Here is a 23217-nt window from a genome sequence, read left to right on the forward strand (position 1 = left end):
GCACCAAGCTGGTGACTTCAGGGGCTCTAAATCCGTTTGCAATAATGCCTTATTTATCTCGAGGTAATTTAGTTGGCCGTTGTAGCCATCCTGGAACACATTAAGGACCAGGAATGAGGTTTAAAATTCCCTTACGACCTAAAATAGATGCAGCGGTGTCTATTGCCCAAGTGCTTTCCATGGGTTAAACCCCCCAGGCAAATATTACTTTTATTGTAGATTTAATTTTAGGCAGCTTACATGATGGCTTCCCAGACCATAACAAATTAGAAGCAGCAAATTACAAGCACTGGGGGACGGGGGGAGGGGGTGCGGCGGGAAGAGGTGATAGTGGCAAACGCAGTGAGTTCATCAGGAAGTAACAGCTAGAAGTAACCTAGCTGTTACTTTTAAGCGGGCCTGAAGATGAATATCATTCTTATTTCCCCAGTCTCAGGAAAAGCTACTCAAAGACCCGGATGTAAGTAAAACACTCGGCTAACTCCAAGCAAGTGCTAGAACAGTGATGTCTGCAACCCATGCCTGTGCATTTGGGTCAGTCCTTCACAGACATGCAGCCCTTGCTCTTGGCCTAATGTTGCCCTTACGCCATCTATTACCATAAAGGTTTAAATTCTTTAAGTTGAACATAAAAGGAGTACAGCATCTAAGAAATTCTACCATTTTACTTTCTTGCACCTTGAGGTTCAGCGATGCCTATGGTTAAAAGGGAAACTGAGGCACATTAAATTTTTTTTTTTTTTTCAAGAGTTTCTTTGAGCACACGTGCATTGGAATGGGACAGTGGCACGCCAAACGGTGGTTAGGAGCACTCTACCAACAGGAGCTATAGGCAAGGTTTTTATAGAGAAGATGCCAAAGCAAAGCAAAGCAATGATTGCCTATAGCTGCTTAAACCCTTGCCTTATTGGGAAAAGCCCAGTTTTGGCTATTTGTGATTGGTTGTCCTTACGTTTCACTTTCTTGACTTCTGGTGCATTAAGTTTGGCTTAGATTTTGATTTATTTATCAATGAACTAGGCTGGAAAGCTGATCATGTAAAATTCTTTAGGCTGTGGTAGAAGTCATCTTGCCCAAAGAAACCCTTCTGTTCTCTCTCATTTCAGAATTTCTTCCTGGGGTAGCCTTGAAGCTCAGGTGTCTAAGAACTAGCTTTTAGAGTCCATACACAGCTCCTGGGGGAAGAGAATGACTATTTAATGGCCTCGATCTAAAATCAGAGTCCAGTGGTGAAGTGAGTGTTCACTGTAGATCCCCTCTTTTCTCCCACCCTTTTAATAAGAAATGATAGCAATCCGAAGCCTTTAGTAACACAAACAGCTTTCCAAACCTCAAAAAATCCTGAGAGCTTTCCTATATACAGCACAGAGCAATAATGAATTTTGGTAATGATGATCCTGAGTCATTATGAAAAGGTTAAATTATCCAACATAAAATTTAATCAAACAGTGCCTGATAGATGCCAGAAAGCAAGGCAGAATTAGTATCATTTTGGGGGAAATGATCATGAAAATCTTTTAACACTATGTAAAAGGGGTAAATTTAGGTTTTTTGAAAAGTTAGATTCCGTGAAACATCCCATATAATGCCATTGTGAAGCATCTCCATGTTTGGCTGTGTTTTCTCATAAGAAAGCAAGTTAGTTAATTCACTAAATATTACCTACCTAACAATCCTGGGATGCCTATGTCTGTAGAGCCTAAATAAGTTTCTAATTGATATTTTTAATTATTTTTGAGTCATTCATTAAATGATCCATATGCTTAGAAAGCTTGTGGGAGGCTAGTTAATTCCCATTCCCAGTTATTTTCTCTGATAGACCTGATATCAAAATTGATTTTTATCTCCTGTAAAGTAAAAGTTCAACCTCCATAAAACTGATACTGTTTGATGATATGTTCCTTCAGATATTAAGTAGAAGGACAAATCTATGAGGCATCACTGCCTTTGGATATAGATCAGCTTCATTTGCTCTTGGTTTTTAAACTTATCCACCATGAATATAAGGAGCACTCACAGAATTTGTCATTTTTTCCTGCATGATTTTCAGTTAATTGTAACTTTTACTTCAGCAGGGTGGTTTAGCCTGTTTATTCTTTAATGTCTTAGTAATATACATTCATGTTTAAAATTTTCCCTGTAATAAGATAAATAAAATCTTACATATTTATTTATTCAAGAAATATTAATCAGTGTCTGTTTTGTGCCAGTTCTAGGCACTAGGCATCATGGGATATAACATTTTCCGTATATTAATCCAGTTAATCCCTCATAACAGCCCTAAGAGACAGGAACTGTTATTATCCCCCATCTTATACATGAAGGTACTGAGATACAGAAAGGTTAAGCAGGTTTTCCAAGGTCACATGGCAACTTAGTGTCAGGGCAGGCCTTTTTTTTTTTTTTTTCTTGCTACTCTCTCACTCCGTCCCAGCTTCCCTTTCACCCCCCACCCCAACCCCGTGTCCTCAAGTCCAAGAGTAGGTCTTTATACCCAGGCATTCTGGCTCCAGTTGTGTAGTCCATAACCATTGCACATACTGTTCATTTATGTTTCTCTGCTGAAGAAATTTTTTATCATAGCATTATGTGCATAATAATTCAGCAGAGAAGTTTACCTATTGAAAAACAAATGGTTAATTTGCTAATGATAATACAAGGGTGAGTCAAAAATTATCAGCACTCTGGCTGTAGAATTTAATTAACTTTTAGAAAGGACAAATACATCATTTTTCGACATAATCCCCTTGCTTTTCAATACACTTTGTCCATCTGTCAACAAGCTTTCATATTCCCTCATTAAAAAATGTTTTAGGCTGAACTGTGAGCCACGAATGCACCGCTGTCTTCACTTCTTCATCAGAAGTGAATCTTCTTCCTTGTAGGGCTGCTTTCAGGGGACCAAACAGGTGAAAGTCCGATGGAGCAAGATCAGGACTATAGGGAGGATGCTTTAACACCTCAAAAGGAAGTTTTTGCAGAGTTTTGACAATGTGGGCAGAAGTGTGTGGACGTGCACACCCTCTTCTTTCATGCAAATCACAAGTGGAGCATCCTTTTTTTGCTTGCACTGCAGTTACAAATGAACTGATGTAACACGTTGACACCTGCACAGCAGTGACTGGGGAGACAGTAGCCTTGAACGGAAAGTGCTGATAAAACAGTGCAGCCAATAAAAGTTTTAATATAACTGGAGTGCGGATAATTTTTGACTCACCCTCGTAGTAATAAAATTGCTTTTACTTTCTATTCCAGAAGACCTACATCTTCTATAAGTCAGTATGTATTGACTGTCCAAATAGAATCACACACTAAACTCTCCAATACAGTTTGGTTTTAAGTGAATGATTATAGAAATTTCTATGACTGGCCTCTTCAAAGTCCAGATTTAGTAGCTCCACTTGAGAATGACCCATTCATATTCTTCTTGATTGTTCTCTTCTCTGTTGACCAGAAATCAAGAGGAACATGGACAAAATTGTAAGATTAACAAAGATGATTTTTGGTATGTCTGATTTTCCTACTGGTACCCTTTACTTCTTTTGTTTCCTCCTCCTTAGAGACCCTAAAATATTCCCTTTTATCTCTGCCTCATGCTGGTTATTTCTCATTTTTACTTTATCCCATTGAGGGTACTCATCATCTGTATAGCTCAAAAACTGGTCAATTAATGGGCTGCCTCATACACTTCTCCTTCCACATAACCGATGTGTATTTTGTCAAGAGACATTTAGAGAGAATGCCTTGATACTAGGGGATGCCTCCAAGTAACTATAACTAGCAGGCAGTAGGTAGGACTAAAGAATCTATTTTGTGGTCATTTGACCTTTTGGAGCCCCTAAAAGTATTCTGTATAGGAGACTACCAAGTTTGCACCTATGACTGTTTTTTGTAAATCAGTGTTATTAGACTGAAGGTAACATTTTGCTTATGTTTGCTGTTAATTGCTTGTTGGGTTTGCCTTTGAAAACTATATAGAAATTTAAATGTTATAAAGTCTGAGATTTGCTTCAAAATAATTGGAATTGAGGAAGGTGAATGGGGGTATAGATAAAACAGGATTGGCCATGAGTTGATAATTAGAGGATGTGTGATGAGTTGAAAATTGTTGAATCATAAGTTAATTACATTATTACCCTACTCTTGTATATATTTGACATTTCCATAATAAAAGTTTTTAAAAGATGCAAATATTTGATGGAAAACATATTTTAACATTTTACTCTGTATCTCATTCTTCCAAGGTTAATATTTAAAGTGAAATTTAGGGCACACATTAACGAGAGTTTATGTAGATGGTGTTATGCGTATGGTAGTATAAATAAATAATAAACTATTTTGATTAAAATGATGCCAGTGTTCCATGACCAAGACTTGAGTCATGAGGGAAAATGTGTTCCTTCTTTAAAATTTCTTTTGAGTAATGAATACTGAGATGTAACACAGAAAAAACATGTGCTCTATTTAAAATGAGATTTCAAGTTTGCATCACTTTAGTTTTTCATATACCACAACAAATGTTCTTTACCATAGTCTGATTTCCTATGAGTTAGAAATACATTTGTGCATTCTTTTGATATCTGCAAACTCAGAATTAAAAAAAAAAAAACAACACACACACACACACATTTTAATCCCTGATTGTTTTGTTTCTTTTTAGTATTTTTCCAAATACTGATTTATTTCCAATGGCTGAAGCGATACGTTTACAAAAGAGAAAAATTTTAAATATAGAAAATGTTCGAGAAGGAAAATGTCACCTGCAAATCTATAATCCAGAAATAGCGATCAAAGATTGAGGATAAGGGCACCTTTACACTCTTCCTTTGCTCTGTCCCAGAGGTAGGGAGGCATCAGCAGGAATGGCTACATGGTGCCCCAAAGGACTGCCAGCCTCACCAAAACATTCCTTACCCCAGGCATGACACACAAGCAGCAGAACTGAAGGACCTTGACAAGAACCAAGGGCAACGGCCACTAACCCGAGGGCATCACTCATAGATGTCAGTGGGCCCTCAGCATGCGCTTTTGCCAAGTGAGATCTCAAGACTTTTGAATAACCGACAGATGTCTAGTCCCAGTAATGAATGAGAAGGAATTTCCCCAGCTTTACAGAGGACTTCTTGCACAGCTATCTAGCAGGCAGTTGTAGAAGGTAGAAAATGAGCTGGGCTGGTGAAGAGAGGAAGGCTTTCTCCAGGTGAATTACAGCAGAAGCAAGGTCATAATTAACGTGGTAAGGTAGTGCCAAAATGTGAAAAACACATAACTTATAATATGCAGTGATGGTGTTATTGGTGTATCATCATTTTAAAAAATTGCTAACAGAGAGCACTGCATATTCTTTAACCAAGAAAGATGAGAACATTTAAAATCTTCTTATAACCTAACAATTACTCTTAACTAGTTTGTGTTACAGAAGACAGGGGCCAATAGGGGAGTAATTTCCTGGAAAGGATAAATATGGCTTAATATTTCATCACAGGGTAGGGTTATCACCCAATAGAGGTGTCAGCTCAAGTAACATTGACCCTAAAGAGGGAAGGTGTTCTTGCTGTGCCCAGTTTCAAAACAATTTACCCAGGTTCCTTTAGAACCACATCCTACCTAAGGGTGCTGGAGGACCTGCCACTGTTTCCTCCCCTTTCCTCCTTCTCCACTTAACTTGGACATTATTTTCCTTTCTGAGTCACAACTTCCATGTGGTTTCTGTTTGTGTCCTCTTATACAGTGAGTTGATTACCCCATATTTTTTCACTGCTACAGTCTGTATCTGTAACACTAGCTGATCTCACAAATGTATGATAAAAACATTAGAAACACTATGGATGAACATTAGCTTATCAAGTCCCACAACTAGAGAAGTAATTCAAAACAAACATCCTAATGATAAACAGATACTACCATCTTTGCATATCATAAGCTGCTTCAGATAGTTATTCATTATTTAGCTTGTTCTAGCATACTTGGGCTTGGATAATCCCACAACACAGTTAACAGTATAACCTAGCCACCAGTTTATAGCAATGTTTTAAATTTTTCATTCAAACTACTCTTGTATAATGAGTAAAAGTACAAATCACATATGATATGATCTATTTTAAGCAGTCTTAGTAAAACAGTATATAGAAAAAAACCGTATTATGTCTAAATCTTTGAAAATCTCTACACACTTAAATGTTACAATAACAATAATCTGGATTCTTCATTATTCTACCTTCTCTCTTTTTGAAGGTGTTCATGAGTAAGGAAATATATAATATAGGGTGGATTAAAAATGGCTGTATTTTAGAATTGTAATCATTAAAAAGTACCCCATAGCTTAGAAATATAGAAGCTTTGAAAATGTAACTATTCTAGTAAATTTTATATACATATTCTATATCATACAGAATTCTATAATTATCTTCATATATATGTTTTTACTACCAAATTATACTAAGTATTTGATATAACTGTATAATATATAGTTATCATTAGGATTTCATATTCCTATATATTGTATACTATCAGAAACAGAGTAAATTGTTGGCCAGAGAAAAAGTAATACTTTCATATTCTTTAGAGAATATTACCTATTTCAATTTAAAATATATTTTAAGAAAGTAATAGAACATATATTTTAGGAAAATAGTAGAAAATCATTTTTAATGGAATCTCTACCTAAAAAAGCAGACCATAATTATTCTAAAGATTTACTATCCATTAGATGATTAAATAACCAGTGACAGGGCATTTTGAGACACAATATTTTATTCTAAGAGTTGTGGGTGGAAAGGACATATTTATAAGCAGTTGACACACAGCCACCCACAAATCATGACAAGTTGCTCGCTTTGAAAGATGAAATGTTTAAAATTAGAGGACATTTTAAAAGGATATGTTTACTGCTACATACCTTTTAGAATGGCAAAAATAAAAAGTAAAACAAAATAAAGTAAAAGAAAACAGTTTCTTACAAAATTAATCATACACTTTATATGATCCAACAATCCCACTCCTAGATAATTACTTAAGAGAAGTTAAAACCAATATCCGCACAAACATCCATATGAGGATTTTTATAATAACTTTATTCATAATCACTGAAAATTGGAAACAACTTGAATATCCTTCCCCTGGTTAACAGATAAGCCAATGTCATATAGCCATACAATGGAATACTCTTCAGCAGTAAAAAAAAAAGGAAGGAACTATTGATAGAAGCAACACTATGGATAAATTATAACTATATTTTGTTAAGTGAAGAAGCTGAAAAAGAAGACTGAAGACTGAAGCTACATATTGCATGGTTCCATTTGTTTTGACACTCTAGAAAAGGTATAGGGATGGAGAGCAGATCAGTGGTTATCTGAATTTTGAGCAGGGGACAGTGGTTGAATAAAATGGGGGTCCACAAGGGAATTCTTAGGGTGATGAACTGTTCTGTATTGTAATTCTGGGACAGATATAGGACACCATGCATTTATCACAATCCATAAAAATGTATATCACAAACGTGAACTTCAGTGTATATAAATACATTTTTTTAAAGAGATCAACTGCAGTGTTGGGGGATCCCAGGACGTAGAATGCAGACTGAAAAGTAAATCTAGCTTTGTTGCAAATGTATGACAAAACCTTAGTAATTGTAGTGGAGAAAAATTAGTTTACCTAAATAACTAGAAAACACTGTTTTGACTGGAAACTGTCAAGCTGGAGACAAAAAAGAATTGTACATGAACATTGTATTCTAATTGGTAAATTTGTTTCTCCCAGGAGTACCAGGTAGCAATTCTGAAATTACTTCATATGTGTATATATATGTAAATTGTACATAACTGGAGCCAGATTTATCATTATCAGAGAAATAAGTTATAAATAAGTAAGAAGGTGCATATGTCTCCTCAGTAACCGGTTTTCATTTCCTTTGGATAATGAATCGGTGGATTGTATGGTAGTTCTACTTAAAAATTTTTGAGGAACCTCCAAACTGTTCCCCGTATCATCTGAACCAGCTTACCATACCATCCGCCGGGCACAAGGGTTCCCTTTTCTCCACATTCTCACCAACACTTCTCTCTTATCTTCTTAAATGATTGCCATTCTCACAGGTCTGAAATGATATTGTGGTTTTGATCTGCATTTCCCTGACTGATTAGTGATGTTGAGTACCTTTTCATGTACCTGTTGGCTATTTGGATGTCTTTTTTGAGAAAATGTCTATTTGATTCCTCTGCCTTTTTAAAATTGATTTTGTTATTGTTGTTATTGAGTTATAATATAGATATATGGGTATTAATATAGCTTCTTTTCTCTGTTGATACATCCTAGCTTTACTAGTTCTTAATGTTCTCTAAAACATATTCCTTGTACATGTGGGAATTTTTTTCTCATTTTCTCTAAAATTTCAGTTTAATCCTCCTCCCCGCTGCCACTAAATAGGCTCATCCAAATTGGAACACTGAATCTTTAATTTTTGTCTCCATTGTCTTTATTTATTTGCACCTAACATAATGATTTTGATGCCCCAAAGTTCACTTGAAAATACTAAAATGTTGAAAATACTAAAATGTTTTGAAGTTTAAGTGGAAGCAACTACCAATTAGATTTTTAAGCCTCCTAAATAATCCTGAGTCAGTTTCCCCATCTCTGACATGGATATAGTAATTTTATAATTATGTCAGTGCACTCATTCTGTTTGTGTGGAGATTAAGTGAATAAAGATAGTAAAGAGGGCTTGGCAGATATAAAATACTCTAGCTCCATAGTTTCTATTGTATTCAGTAATACAGCTGTGAAAATAGCAATCCTAGCATTTTATCATCGTTATTTCATCAAGGCTCTCAGCTGTTTACCTGGATGGGAACAATTGGAATGAAAATGGGTTATTATAGCTCATCTTGAGCTTTGTAATCTGATGCTATCTACCTCATCCAGTATATCATTTTTTTTTAAATTCATAATTCAGAAAACAGTGCTATACCCATAGATGTGAATAATTAAAGAACATTATTTAAAATACCATTTCAATATCCCGAAAGAAGCCTTTATGAAGGCTTGTACTAGACAGACTGTGATTAGAAGCCTTGTTTTTCTTCTTTTCCTAGTATTTCATTGGATTCAGGAAAAAGGAAAGAAAAGTAAATAACCCAATTTAAATGAATAAAAATGAAATAAATAATACCATTTCTTCTTAGGAGTAAATGTATATACAGCGCTTTACATAATGTAGCCATGAAATACTAAATAGTGAAACAATATATATAGTGATATGAGTGGGTAATTGCCAAATCCCTGTCTAATATAGAGAGAGGAATAATAAAAATTAATGAATCATGATCCTTTTTATAATTCTTTCAGTTAGGTATAATTTTCTCTATCCTAGGTAGGACATATCTATTTTGATTATATGTAGTTTAGGAAAGTTTGAGTGTTGCCGTGCTGTGAAATAAGAGGTAAATTGCAATACATTTCCATTAACTTATAAGCATTTATGATTAAAAGTCTGAGTAGTTTTCTTATATTAAGTATACACCTAACTTTGAAGTGGAAATATAAACAGAACCTTCATTATTTAATTTTCTGTTCTTTTTTCTAATGTGTGCATTGTTGGGATTTTCAGTTATGCTAAAATTTCTCTGGTTAAACATGTCTCCTGACCTGGCATGTCATGCGTTTGTTTTCTTTCAATATGCTGGAAAGTGCATATTATCCCTAATATGATCCCCTATAAGTGAAGTGCCTATTTTTCATATTATTACATTTCAAATAAAATTCACTACCTCTACATTAACTTATTTCAAGAGTTATTAGGAAATCAACAATTCTTATGTATAGGAATCATAGAACACTGGTATTATTTTTAACAAGAACAAATTCATAGAATTTTAAATTTTCTTTTTGTTTATTTTTTATTTCTTAGACCTTGAGATCTAGAGAATAAATGATAATATTGGTCAGCCATTTACTAAATAGCTAATAATATGCCAAACATTGTCCAGATATTATTGTGTTACTTCATAAATCTTTATGAAAGTTCTTTTAGGCTGGTATTATTCCCATTTTACTTTGGAGGCAAATTAGGCTAAGGCCTTAGCTCAAAATCACACCGGAGGGCACAAAATCATGGATCACGTGTAGATTTTTCTAATTACCAAAACCACAGAATTTTTCCACTATGTCAAAATGTTACTTTTTCATGTCACTTACAGCTTCTTTGCCCAGGAAATGTGAACAACAAGCGGTAACAATGGTGTTCCTCAGAACAGAACCTCTCAGAATCTCCAGTAAGACATGAGATTGTCAGGCCCCAGTACAAATTGTAACGGACTTTGTTAAGACAGAAACTAGGGGGAAAGAACAATTTTAGACCCACTTTCCAACAGTGATAATTGCAGGCATGGGAGTTAATTTCCTTTACATATAGTTTACTATTTACATCGCATTATAGTATTCTCTAACCTCCTCTATGAAATAGAGAAGAGTGCGTATTTCACAGGGCGTTTGTGAAGATTACATGAAATAATCTATTCAAAAGACCTAGAATGGTACCTGCACACAGAAGGCACTCAGTAGGTGTTAGCTGTTATTATTCTGTAAGAAGTTCTTACCTGATTATTTCATTTCTGTATCACTTACCATATCATGACGTGTCAGAATTCCTATGTCCTTGTTGCCCCAAATGGTATTTGTCATAGAGAGTATTGCATTTTGTCATCCTTCTCCTTCCCAGACTTAAAATTTCTTCCTCCATTGCCTAATACTAGTTTCTTAGAGATTATTTTATTTAACCAATACTCACAAGTATTTACTATATGCCAGAAACTATTTCAAGCATTTTACACATATTAACTCATATAATCCTTACATAGCTCTATGTGAAAGAGTAAACATTTGTTCAGGAGATCAGTCACAATAAGTATTATGGCATAAAGCGTTTATTAAAAGAATTAGATCTTATACAATTGTGGGAGGTGCTGGGGACATGAAGGTCCAGAAGAGGAAATTGGAGGATCAGAGAAGTCACATGCCTCTCAATCTGAGAAGCCAGGTACATCTAGACGCTGAAATGAAACATGAAGGGGAGCTCACAGAGAGAAGCTGTGGTCTCTGTAACTTCTGCCTTGTGGGTCCTTAGTCAAGTGCCTGCTGGCAGCCTTGAGCCTGCTTTTGGTCAGCAGTGTGACAGGTAAGGAAGAACCACAGAACGGGGGAAGTGAGGGAAAGTCAGGACAAGCTGGAAACCACTGGGTATCTCTGGGTATCTCTGCATCTGTGTATCGTCACATCTGACCACAATGCCATTCAGAGGTTAAATGATCACTGCTCCATTTCCACTCTGCACATCTCCTGCAAGTTTTCTTTTGATAAGATTAACCCAGAAATGTACAGAGGAAAGGTTCTGGGAAATGTAATTCCTACCTTAACCAAGTTGACGTGGCACAATCCGACATATAAGCAGGTGCTGTTATTTTCCTTGTCTTGCAAGTGAGGAAGGTGGGGCACAAAGCCAAGTAAGTTGCCCAAGGTCACCTGGCTCCTGAGTGGCAGAATCAGGTTTGGATCCAGGCAGTCCGATTCCAGATTGCAACCTCTTAACTCCTGTGCTTTGCTGCCTCTGCAGTAAAATAGGGTTCTGTAGACAATCTCAGTGTATTTTTCCTTATTTCAAGTCTCCTTGTGTCTGGTTAAGAAAACCTATCACCAGGCAGTTATATAAAGCAATGATATGAGTTGTCTTCATTCAGCTCTGTTTTTGTCAACTTCCCTCACTTACTTTAGTTTTTCTCATAATCTGTGTTTTGCCCTTCCAAGACTCACTTTTATTTTCAGACTAAATTCTTGATTATTAGCTTTCCAACTATTCTGATTTTTAAAAAAAAACTCTATCTTTTAGCAGTTGCCTATCTTACACTATTTTAATGATCATTTGAATGTCTATTCTCTGTATATATTCTTACATCATTAATGTCCACACTCTTGATATTCTCAATCATACTCCAACATTCCTAAGTCAGGAATACTACTTTTCCTTTGTGTCCCCACCAAAGTGTGCCTAGTAGATACTCACAAGTACTTTCTATGAAATGCCAAATCTTCTTCTTGTAAATAAAAGAAATGTCATATGAACAACTGGAAATCATGTTCATATTGAATAAAAGCACTTTCCATATATGTGGGAAGACATTCAGGAGCCTTTCTGAAACCTTGAAAATGTTAAAGTATGTGGGCCGAGCGATGGGATTCAGAATGTCCTGCTTGAGCAGTGGAGGAGCTGAGGGTGCGGGGCGTGGAGACTAATATCACCCTGTTTGGCCCTGAAGGATGGCTGGTTAGCCAGAAACGGGTAATATTCCTCAAGGGAGGAACAACCTAAGACAGGCACAGTCGCAGAGGGGCCAACAGGGGTGGGGCACAGACCCCTAATATCTGAGGGAGGTCTCCTGCCCCCAGGGCTGTTTTGCTCTCCAGGCCCAGCTCAAATCCACACCTGCTCAACTCGGACCCAGGAAGCAAACAAAGATAATTGCCTCAGTCATGTGAGGCCTTTGATTGTTTATGGGTGTAACCGGAGAATGTCAGCGGCAGAGCTCAATAAAAGCAAGGTGGGATGAGTCAGCAGGGCTCTTGATCGGAGAGGTCTTGAGTCCCCTGGTCCCACTTTTCTCTTCAGTCTGTGTCTGTGTTTTCTTCAAGCTTGCGGCCCCTGTCACTCACCTCAAGTCGCCGAGCTGGTCTCGGCACATATATGTATAGCAAAGCTGTCTGTTTCAACTCTGGGTTTTATTCTTCTGGTTTTATGGCAGCCTTCTTAGAAATACCCTCAAAAGAGGATGACATAGCATGAATATTTTTGGCCTGAAAGAATCCCATTATTTCTAACATTAACAAAAGTATTCCTTTCAAATCCGTTTCTTCCTTTTCCAAGAGTAGTAGAATATTCACTATGATTTTTAAAACCTTTTTATAATGAACATAAATTGGTCTTGTGTTTTTATAGCCAGAATTGGCAGATTACTTGAGTGAGTGAAATACTGAGTTATAACATCCAATTTGGATTAGGAAAATGCACAGATTTTTAAATTTGTTGCATTACAAAAGGAAACATCTGTAATAAAACATCTCCATAAAAATGTTCCACTATGAATCACACTGAGAGACAGAATACCTCATTTTGATATGTAAATAACGCATGCTCAAAGGTGTCATGATCCTGCTGCATGAATTTATGACAGATCGATACAAGTAGGTGTGTGTTTTGGAAGATTAAATGATCCTTTACTTGATAATTTAATTTACATGGCTTAGTAGCTGCTACTCAAAAATTTCAATGTGTTACCATGTACCCTGGTGAATAGTAAATTTAAGAAAGTGAAAAGTTAAGGACAGATGGAAAGCTAAGCATTTAAAAATTGTATTACTTGAAACTATTTAGTAAATGAGAATTTTGATGATTGCTTCTGTTCTTGTCAATAAAGATGGAAAAAAAATTTATTCACTAGCATAAAAATAAATGCTAAGCGAAAATAGCTCCATGATCTTTCTATATACTCAGAAATGTGACTTAAAGAAATGACTTAAAGATGAATACTGGGCAATAATTGCGTTTCTTACAGTGAGGTAAAGCTCCCCGATAATAGATAGTGATAATAGAATAGTAACAGTGGAAGGCCATCGCTGAATGCATCCTGTGTGCTGGGCAGTACTCTTACACTCATAATAACACTATCAGGTAGTTACCATTATTATCCCTATTTTACAAATAAGGTGATTTTGGGTTAAAGATGTCATTACTGCTCAGCTAGTGAATGACAAAGCAGGGTTTTGAGCTTCGGTGGCTGATTACCAGGGCTCAGAATTTAAATCACAATGTTGTCTTGCTAATCTAATAACCCAGATGTAGCAGATTGCAAAAAATGGCATAATTCTTCACTTCTTCATACATCCATGCCCTTCACAAAGTGACTTTTCAGCTTTTCCCATAAGAAGTGAAGTTCGTTTCCTCTTCCCTTGAATCTGAGTAGGTCTGTGACTTGCTTCAGCCAACAGAACCCAGCAGAAGTGATACTGTGCAAGTTCAGAGCTTAGCCTGCAAGAGTCCTTGCGTGCTTCAACTCTCTTGGAACCCCAGACATCATGTGAACAATTATATTCTAACCTGCTGGAGGATGAGAGAATATGGTTCAGTTGTCCCAGGCGTAGTCACAGAGATGTGAGAGAGTACAAAAGACATCAGCAATGCCAAGCTGCACCTGATGGCAGACAATGAAGGAGGCCAGTTGAAGGGAAAAAAAACCATCCAGATGAGTCCAGCCAAAATTATTTACCCAAAGAATCATGAGTTAAATAAGTAGTTGTTTTTAGCCACTACCTTTCAGGTGGTTTGTTATACAGTAGTAGCTAACTGATACACCAAAGGAGTTATTTCACAGAACAGAAGACTACATAGTAAATATGGTATTAAAACTCTATCCTATATATTCATATTCAGTGAACTCTGAAAAACATTCAAAGTATTCTGAAGTGTATCTCTCATTCCTCCTAAGGAACTAGTAAACATTTACAGTTTGCGTGGTTGGAAGAACATACTTGGAATCCTTCTCTCTATATCTTACATTGAGCTGATCTTGTCTTAGGGACTGCTTGTCTTACTGTTGTTTTTGCACTTGTGTGAGTACCTGGAAAACAGTCTTTAATTGTTACCCCAAGAATAGCTGTTATTTCTGGTTCTCTAACATAACTGCAGAGTTTTTTCAGAAACATGTAAATTAGAAGTTTACTTAACAGAAGTTGACTTATTTTTGAGTCAAGAATATAGGATGTGATACCCATTTCTGCTTGCTTGTTCAACTACATAAATCCACATTTTAAAAAGTATCTGACTGTGTTCATACAAAACCTGCACACGGATGTTTGTAGCAGCTTTATTCATAATTGCCAAAGCTTGGAAGCAACCAAAATGATGTCTTCAGTAGATGAACAGATGAGCAATGATATACATCCAGCCAATGGAATAATATTCAGTGCTAAAAAATAAAAGTTATCAAGTCGTGGAAAGTCATGGAGGAAACTTAAATGCAAATCACTAAGTGAAAAAAGCCAGTCTGAAATGGCTGCATATTGTATGGTTCTCACTGTGAAATTCTGGAAGAGACAAAACTATTGGAGACAATAAAAAAAAAAATCAATGGTTGCTAGGGGTGAGGGAGAAGGGAGGGATGAATAGACAGAGCACAGAGGATTTTTAGGGCAGTGAAATTATTCTGTATGATTCTATTAATGGTGGATGGATGTCATTATATTTTTGTCAAAATCCATAGAATGTACAACTCCAGAGTGAACCCTAATGTAAACTATGGACTTTGGGTAATAATGATGTGTCAGTGTAGGTTCATCAGTTGTAACAAATGTACCACTTTGGTGAGGCATGTTGATAGTGGGAGAGGTTGTACATTTGTGGGGTCAGGGAGTATATGGGAACTTTGTGTACTTTGCAGTCAGTTTTGCTGTGAACCTGCAACTGCTCTAAAAAAAGTCTGTTTTAAAAAAAGAATATGGTTTTTGTATTGAACTCAACTCTCCCCTCTCCCTCTTTGTGGAAACATTCAGGGTTTTTGAAGAATATTAATATGATACATGTGTACATCTGTGACATGACGAGGTTGTAATTCTTTGAAACTGATGTAGTCCTGAGCAGTTTAATTCACTGTCAGTGCAGTAATGCTGGGATTTGTCTTAAGGATGAACGAGTTCTCCTTTGAATCTGAATATTTTCCCCAGAGGGTCATGAAACGTGAAGATGCATTTCTAATTGGTTTTCATTACCCAGATTATTAGAACTGTTATTTGATTAGTGCCCACTGCAAATCAATATAACATGAAGGGTATCCATTTTAATGAGCAGAGAGACTACTATAAAAAGCAAGAAAGATTTATCAAAGAATTTAATTGAAGGGCCCCTGGAGGTCAAACACTAGTTGAACACCTTCCCTTTATAGATGTGGGTGCTGAAACTCCCAAAAGTTATGTAACTCCCCAAGATCACGTAGCTAGTGATTGAGTCAGTACCATTATTTATTATGTTATACTGTCTTTCAGCAGTGCAGAGTGTCCAAAATATGTTATGGTGGAGAAGGGAAAGCATGGCAAAGCAATGTTCTTGTACAGTTTGGAGAATTGATTGGCCCAGGAATGGCTAGTACTGGCCCTGAATGTTTCCAGTTTTCAGGTCTTCAATTAAATTTACTCATGGGCAAAGGGTTTATTTTGGCCTTCTGAACAAATTCTTGCTTACCCTGAAAACTCAACTAAAGCATCAAATTGCTTGGGAAACTTTCACTAATGTCCCCAGGTACCATTGACCGTGTCCCCACCATCCATGATTGTAACACATCAATTACAGCCGTGGTTCTCAACCAAGGAATGGTTTTACCTCTCAAGGGACATATGGCAAATGTTGCAGACATTTTTGATTGACATGACTTGAGGTTGCTACTCATATTTAGTGGGTGGAGACCAGTGATGCTGCTAAACACCCTGCAATGCACAGGACGGCCCCTCCACAACAAAGAGTTATCTGGCCAAAATATCAATAGCCCTGCTCTTGGGAAACCCTGAATTACAGCATTGTCTTAGGTGCTTGCCAGTACCAGAGGTGGTTCTTCTCTCTGGGATAGACTTCCTTTTAGTTCTCTTAAAATAAGCAATAAGATGGACATTTTAGGACGTTAAGAGATATAGGTTTTCTTTCATTGCTCTTTCAATTTTTTATTTTGTATTTAGCCATATCCACGTATGATTCACATTGGTGTCAGTTCTTTGTTGGTGAGTCTTCTCTTCTTCTTCCTCCCCCACTTCCTCTTCTTTCTCCTCCTGTTCCTGTTCCAGGTCCCTATTTTTGAAAGATTTTGGACACATGGGGTTTTACTCACTGCTTTAAGGGGAGTGGGTAGGGGATTGTTCCATTCCTTTATCTTCTCTGTTCCAAAGTAGGATATGGGGTTCTGATCAGAGCAAAGTGTTATCTCACTGGTGGCAACTTTATTCCAGCAAATTAACTTTATATATTCTTCAATTTTTGCTTCTCTCTAGGTAAAGTGCATGCAGGTGTTAGTATGACTTCATTGAAAACAATAGCAGTTAGAATAAGACAATCCTATTAGCTTCCCAGAGGAAATAAATGACCATTTATTCTATGGTGAGGTGTTGGTGGAAGTAGATAGGGAGAGCAGGAGGGGAAGTTGGCCTTTTGAGAGAGATTTAGCCAAGAGGTTCTCTAGGAAAAGCTTCTGTCACTGCAATGGTATTTAATTGTGTAATAGGTTTATTTCCTTCCCTGGACTGTGAAACCCTTGAGCTTTTCACTCCAGTGCCTAGTACGCCTCATGCATTCAATAATATTATACTGTTACTACACACAGAGGGGGAAATTACCATGTATTACTTTCCCCCATGATAATTAGCTTCTCCAGAATCACTTCTGGAGGTCAATTGTGCAAAAGCAGAGAAATTAGAAGCATATTGGGCTTTTGTCAGATAAAAGAAAAAGATTATTTTACTATTAAACAACAAAAATCTATTTTTTTGGTATAGCTATTTTTCCTTGTCTATAACTATCTAATTCTTAGAAGATGGTTATTTGGCCTGGGAAGGAATCGTTAAAATTGAGAAAATGGTTTCTTTCCAAAGAAATTAAGTTTTATCTTCCTTAAGAAATAGTAGACTTTGAAATGTACTCGATACATAAAGCCAATGAAATTGTGAAAGTAATGAACACAGAACTTGAAACACTTAGAGTAACTTTAAGTAAAGCTCAGAGGGATTACATTTATGGAAATTAATTCACTTCTATAGAATATTTAAGAATATTTGTGATTCACTCACTAGCTATATATAGCAGGTTGATACAGCTATATTGTATGAAAGGCTTTACGATAGAAAAAGAATTAGAATTCATTTGACTTTCTTTTCTTGAAATATACGAAACAACTACATATGCTCTTTAAAATGAGTTTTGTGAATTAGATGATTTTTTTATGTATACTTCTTAATCTTGGTCCTTTCTTAGAGAGTCATCGTGAAAATGTTTTACCTTGGAGAGTATGTGGCAAGGTCTCCTCCCACTAAAGAACAAACTGAAGGATTTAGAGTTTCTTCTTTGATTTATTGGGATTGATTGTTTTTAATGCCTATAGGAGATAGTACCCACACATACAAGTATGAACTTTTAAAAAACTGCCAATAAAATGCAATCCAAAAACTGACAATGAAGATATAATTTCCTTTTATTTCTGTAACAATCTAAGGTCTAGATGGCTGAAAAAGTTTTGAGTTTGAGTTTGCACTTGGCCTCATTTATTTCTAGGAGGGAAAGGAGTAATAAATACCATTTTTTCCTTGTAGATTGAATAATAGTTTTGATTCTCTGTAAGCATCTTTCTAGTTTCAGAATTCCATTTGTCAATGAAGAGAATTTATCAAGGAAGAGAGAACTAAATGAAGTTGATTTAGCTTGAAAGTTAAAAATCCTGTTACTTTCTTGTTTTTCTAATCAAATCCAATGATAATATATTAAATATCTTTTTATTTGCAATAATGGTAGATGTTGGCTATTAGTGACATCCTTAGAAGAAAGATGTGACTCTTTATTCAGTAAATCAATTCATTAGTATGAAATCAACCCAGAACCTTCTTTCTAAAAGAACTCTGCACTTTCAGAAGGAGCCTTGGCCTCTTATAACACTGAATTAATTCCAGGGTAATTCCTGCAAACCAGTGCTGAGCCAAGAGGGGATGCAAGTGTTTAGAGACATAGCAAAGAGGTTGTCCAAGTCTGACTTGAAAACCTAAGATGTAGATAAGCTGATATGGGATATGGCTCAAAAAATATAAAAGCATGATATGGGTGAGTGGTTGGTATGAGCAAAAGAAGAGGAATGGAATGTGAACAAAACCCAACTTTACCATCAGTGTCTCGGAGAAAAGGGCAATCATTACTAATAACTTTATTTTGTACTAAATTCTACGCTTCTCAGTATTTGTCAATTTTATTGTATCTGTGGTCCTCCAGAAATGATTAAATGATTATATGTATGTTCCAGAAAGGATTCATTTGTTCAGAAATGGTTATTCATTCATTTATTCATTTAATAAGTCACTATTGAGCATCTACCAGGTATCAGATACTATCTTAGATGCTGAGATTATAGCAGCATATGTCTTACAGTGTTTTTGCCCTTATACAATTAATTACATAAATAAACTTTTAATTATATTTGAGGTGAGTGTTAAGAAGGAAAAGTATCTTATGAGATGAGAATGATTTGTAGGGAAATTTGACCTGACTGAGTGTACAGGAGAGGATTTCTCTATGAAAGGGACACAACGCTGAAAGCTGCATGTGGGAAAACTTCCTGTGTTGGGAAAGTGCTGATGTCTTCAAAAACAATAAGAAGTGAGGGAAGAGAGTGGGGTGACACGAGGCAAGGCCAGAGGGTGCACAGTACTTTGGACCAGGTTAAACATGCTGACTTTCATCCGTTATGTCCTACACCATGAAGGGGCTGTGTAGTATATAATTGTCACATAATAGGCGCATGATGGTACATGATTGGCATCATGAAGGATATGAAAGTGTGAAAATCACAGTTGGTTCATTCAAGAAGCCCTCAGTGTCATAAGGGAGACCTATGATTGCTGCTTCTTCTCCCATGTGAAGTTTCTGAGAGAGAGAGTCCCTTACTTTTCATTTTACCCCCATCCCTAATGCAATAGATTTGTGCTCAGTAGTAAATGTATGTTGATTGAATAATTTTTTATAAATATCCATAGTGCAGTGATAAGGCTTTGCTTGTCCAAGGTCCCTGATCTCTGTACGACTCTGAGTCTTAGAACATTGGCTTTCTGGCATCTAGACAGTTTAAGGCTTTGGGCTACTTCTCCCTTTGATCCTTTATGATTAAACTATATCATCTTAGATATGGTGTCACCCAAGGGGGCCTATGTTATGTTCAGAACAGTAAAAGTGCTGGACTGTAAAAGGCACTCTGCATCTTGCCTATTACTCTAACAGGATAGGAATTGAACACTTTGGAACCAAACTGTTTCGGATCCAGTGGTGACTCTGCTACTCATTAGCACTGTGATAGTTTAATTTTATTGTCCTCAGTTTCTCAGCCAGTAAAATGGACAGAAAAGCAGAACCTACTTCATAGGATTATTGTGAAGATTAACTATAAAAATTCCTATAAATTTCTTAGTATACTCTCAATATATATTAATATTAAACACTCGGGGACTTCCTAGGTGGCTCAGTGGTTAAGAATCCGCCTGCCAAGGCGGAAGTGCGGAGGTTGGACTCCAGGCGGTGTGGGCAGCGTGTGGTGTCTGAGTTCCTGGGTTTTCTCAGCTTTGCAGGTAAACTATGGATAAAAGTTTGCAGAGTAAGTGGAAAAGGAAGATGCGTGCTGAAAAGAGAAAAAAGAATGCCCCGAAGGAGTTCAGCAGACTGAAAAGTATTCTTAAAGTAGATGGTGATGTTTTAATGAAAGACGTTCAAGAGATAGCAATAGTGGTGGAACCCAAACATTGTCAAGAGAAAACGCAATGTGTGGTGAAAGATGAAACAGATGACATGAAAATGGAGACTGATATTAAGAGAAACAAAAAGACTCTTCTCGACCAGCATGGGCAGTACCCCGTATGGGTGAACCAGAGGCAAAGAAAAAGACTGAAAGCAAAGTGAGAGAAAAACAAGGGAAAAAGCAAAGGAAAGGCCATGAAGGCAGCAAAGGGTTTGGCCTCGTAGACTTAAAAACTTGAAAAGTGCCACATAGGATGGATCTTTGATTAGAAATGTATACATTGATTTCAGCTTCCGCCACATGAAAATTTTGTTTCCATTTTTTAACTTGGCCTTTTCCTTCAGTTCAAGCCCAACCTAACTCCTTAAATTTGTCATGGTAACTTGAATAAAATATTTTCTTTGATGAATGAAAAAAAAAAAAAAAAGAATCCGCCTGCCAATGCAGGAGACACTGGTTTGATCCCTGGTCCGAGAAGATCCCCCATGCCGCAGAGCACCTAAGCCCGCAACTACTGAGCCTGCACTCTAGAGACTGTGAGTCACAACTGTTGAGCCTGTGTGCTGCAACTACTGAAGTCCGTGTGCCTAGAGCCCCTGCTGCACAAGAGAAGCCACTGCAATGAGGAGCCTGCGCACCACAATGAAGAGTAGCCCCGCTCGCTGTAACTAGAGAAAGCCCGTGTGCAGCATTGAAGACCCAACATAGCCAATAAATAAATTTTAAAAAAAACTACTAAAAATGTTCCTTTTTTATATTTGTTATATTAGGTAATTCTCACAATTCCTCTGAGACACTAGTAATTCTAGCATTTCAACCTAGATTTTTTTTTGACAACTTTCACTCTTGACTGTATCAGGCAGTCCCAGGCTCTTTGTGTCTCTCAGGAAATTTCCTCCGCCGTGTCCAATAGCATACAAATCAATTCCCAGCATCCCAGAAGGCAACCTGTCCTTCAAATGCTAGGAGGGGGAGAAGGTGTTTCTGGGACCAAGAGTGAGCTACATCTCACCTCTCAAACTGAGCTGTAAAGATGAAAGCTATTTAAGGCCCAGTGTTGGAAACAGTTTCCAGACCTCCTTAAAATTGTCACCATATATAACAGTGTGCATCAGAGTGATTGGCCAGAGACAACCTGGAAACCCACCCCATCACCATAAAACCCAAGACTGCAAGCCACGTAGCAGAGCAGTCCTCCTGGGTTCCCTAACCCTCCTGCTCTCCACCCTTGCACCCCTTCCCAATAAAGTCTCTTGTTTTGTCAGCAACAACAACAAAAAACAGACCTTTGGGGTGTGAACAATTCCTACATAAGTATTCTTATCAATTTCTACAACCTAATTTATTTTGGCACAGAAAGTTCCTGGACAAATCTTTTCATTTTCAAGGTGAAGTACATGAGGAGTCGGGAGGTTTTAGACCTAAAACTCTGTCCTGAGATAGAATTATGTTAATGATTAAGTCAGGCAATGTGAACCTCTTTTTATTGGCTAACTAGAAGATTGAACTTTAATTCTTATATGTAATGGGATGATTTTTCTTTTATTTTGGTGTTTTCCTATATTTTCTAAAAGTGTTATAATAAATGTGTGTTATTTATATTATCAGATGGATCATTTTCTTTTAAAAAAGGATATATATGTTTCGTTACAGGATGATGATTGTATATTTATCTCTTTCATAATCCTATTTATTTTTATTATCCCTTTATAGGACAATAAAAGGCAATAAAAGGGAATACTTATGCTCAATGTGTTATAGAAATTCAGTGATAGATGGTAACTTGCATTATTCTGAAGGCTAATCTTGATAAATACTATACAAGTTTTCATTGCTTGCCAGGGAATCCATCTGGTTATCTATGACTGACTTAGAACATTTTTTGAAAAATAACTATACAAGAATTTGTTTTAGACAAGGCTCAGCTTGCCTTCACTTAGTTTTTAAAAAAAATATATACAGTACCTTATTTTTCTAGGGTTGTTGCTGATCTGTTGTATTCATCATACATGAAGCCTGTTTTTAGTATGTTCATCCTATGATAATATTTGACTTTGGCTTTGACTTTGCTCTAACACTGCTTTTGAACACATGGTCATTTAATATTAGGCCAAAACATGTGTTCAGAACACGTGCAGGTACCTCAACCCAGAAATCCTATTGTGCTCTCCAAGCACTCGTCTTAGAATTAAATATCCTTCCAATACTCACTGTGATTTATTAAAATATACATTAATAATCGTAGAAAGACATCAATGTCTATTGAGCTTCTGGTTAAGGCTCTAAACTCTTAAAAATGTTCAGTTCTCCTAGACACCGTTAGTGATTATTGGACGTTGTTAAATTGAATAAGAGCTAATCAAGACAAATTTTCAGTAACATCTAAAAGTTTTAATAGGTTGCTTAAGGATGAATAATCAGATTTTATCTTTATTTTATTTGATAGCTCCATGCTATATAGAAAATATTCTTAATTAGATGTTTTCTAGTTTTCAAAACATACCCAGTTCTCACTGCACACACAGTGGTTAGCAGATTGTAAATAAAAAATAGGATGAAAATATAGCTAATGCTATGTCTACTTTTGGTTGAATATCTTGCACTTATTTTGTCCTTAGAACTGTACAGTGCTGTTTTTTCTTAGCCAATAATA

At 36.5% G+C, this 23217-nt stretch overlaps 2 protein-coding genes across 5 annotated transcripts in view; both read left to right on the forward strand.

The window, feature by feature from the left end:
• Nucleotides 1-23217, forward strand: part of OXR1 (oxidation resistance 1) — a 441773-nt gene that overhangs the window by 99315 nt on the left and 319241 nt on the right. The gene's annotated exons all lie outside the window — the stretch shown is intronic.
• Nucleotides 20334-21269, forward strand: LOC130853239 (protein LLP homolog). Its single transcript, XM_057734809.1, has one exon. The coding sequence runs from the start codon at nucleotides 20405-20407 to the stop codon at nucleotides 20723-20725; it is 321 nt and encodes a 106-aa protein (XP_057590792.1). The 5' UTR covers nucleotides 20334-20404; the 3' UTR covers nucleotides 20726-21269.

This window comes from Hippopotamus amphibius, chromosome 5, assembly GCF_030028045.1.
Source record: "Hippopotamus amphibius kiboko isolate mHipAmp2 chromosome 5, mHipAmp2.hap2, whole genome shotgun sequence".
NCBI lineage: Eukaryota > Metazoa > Chordata > Mammalia > Artiodactyla > Hippopotamidae > Hippopotamus > Hippopotamus amphibius.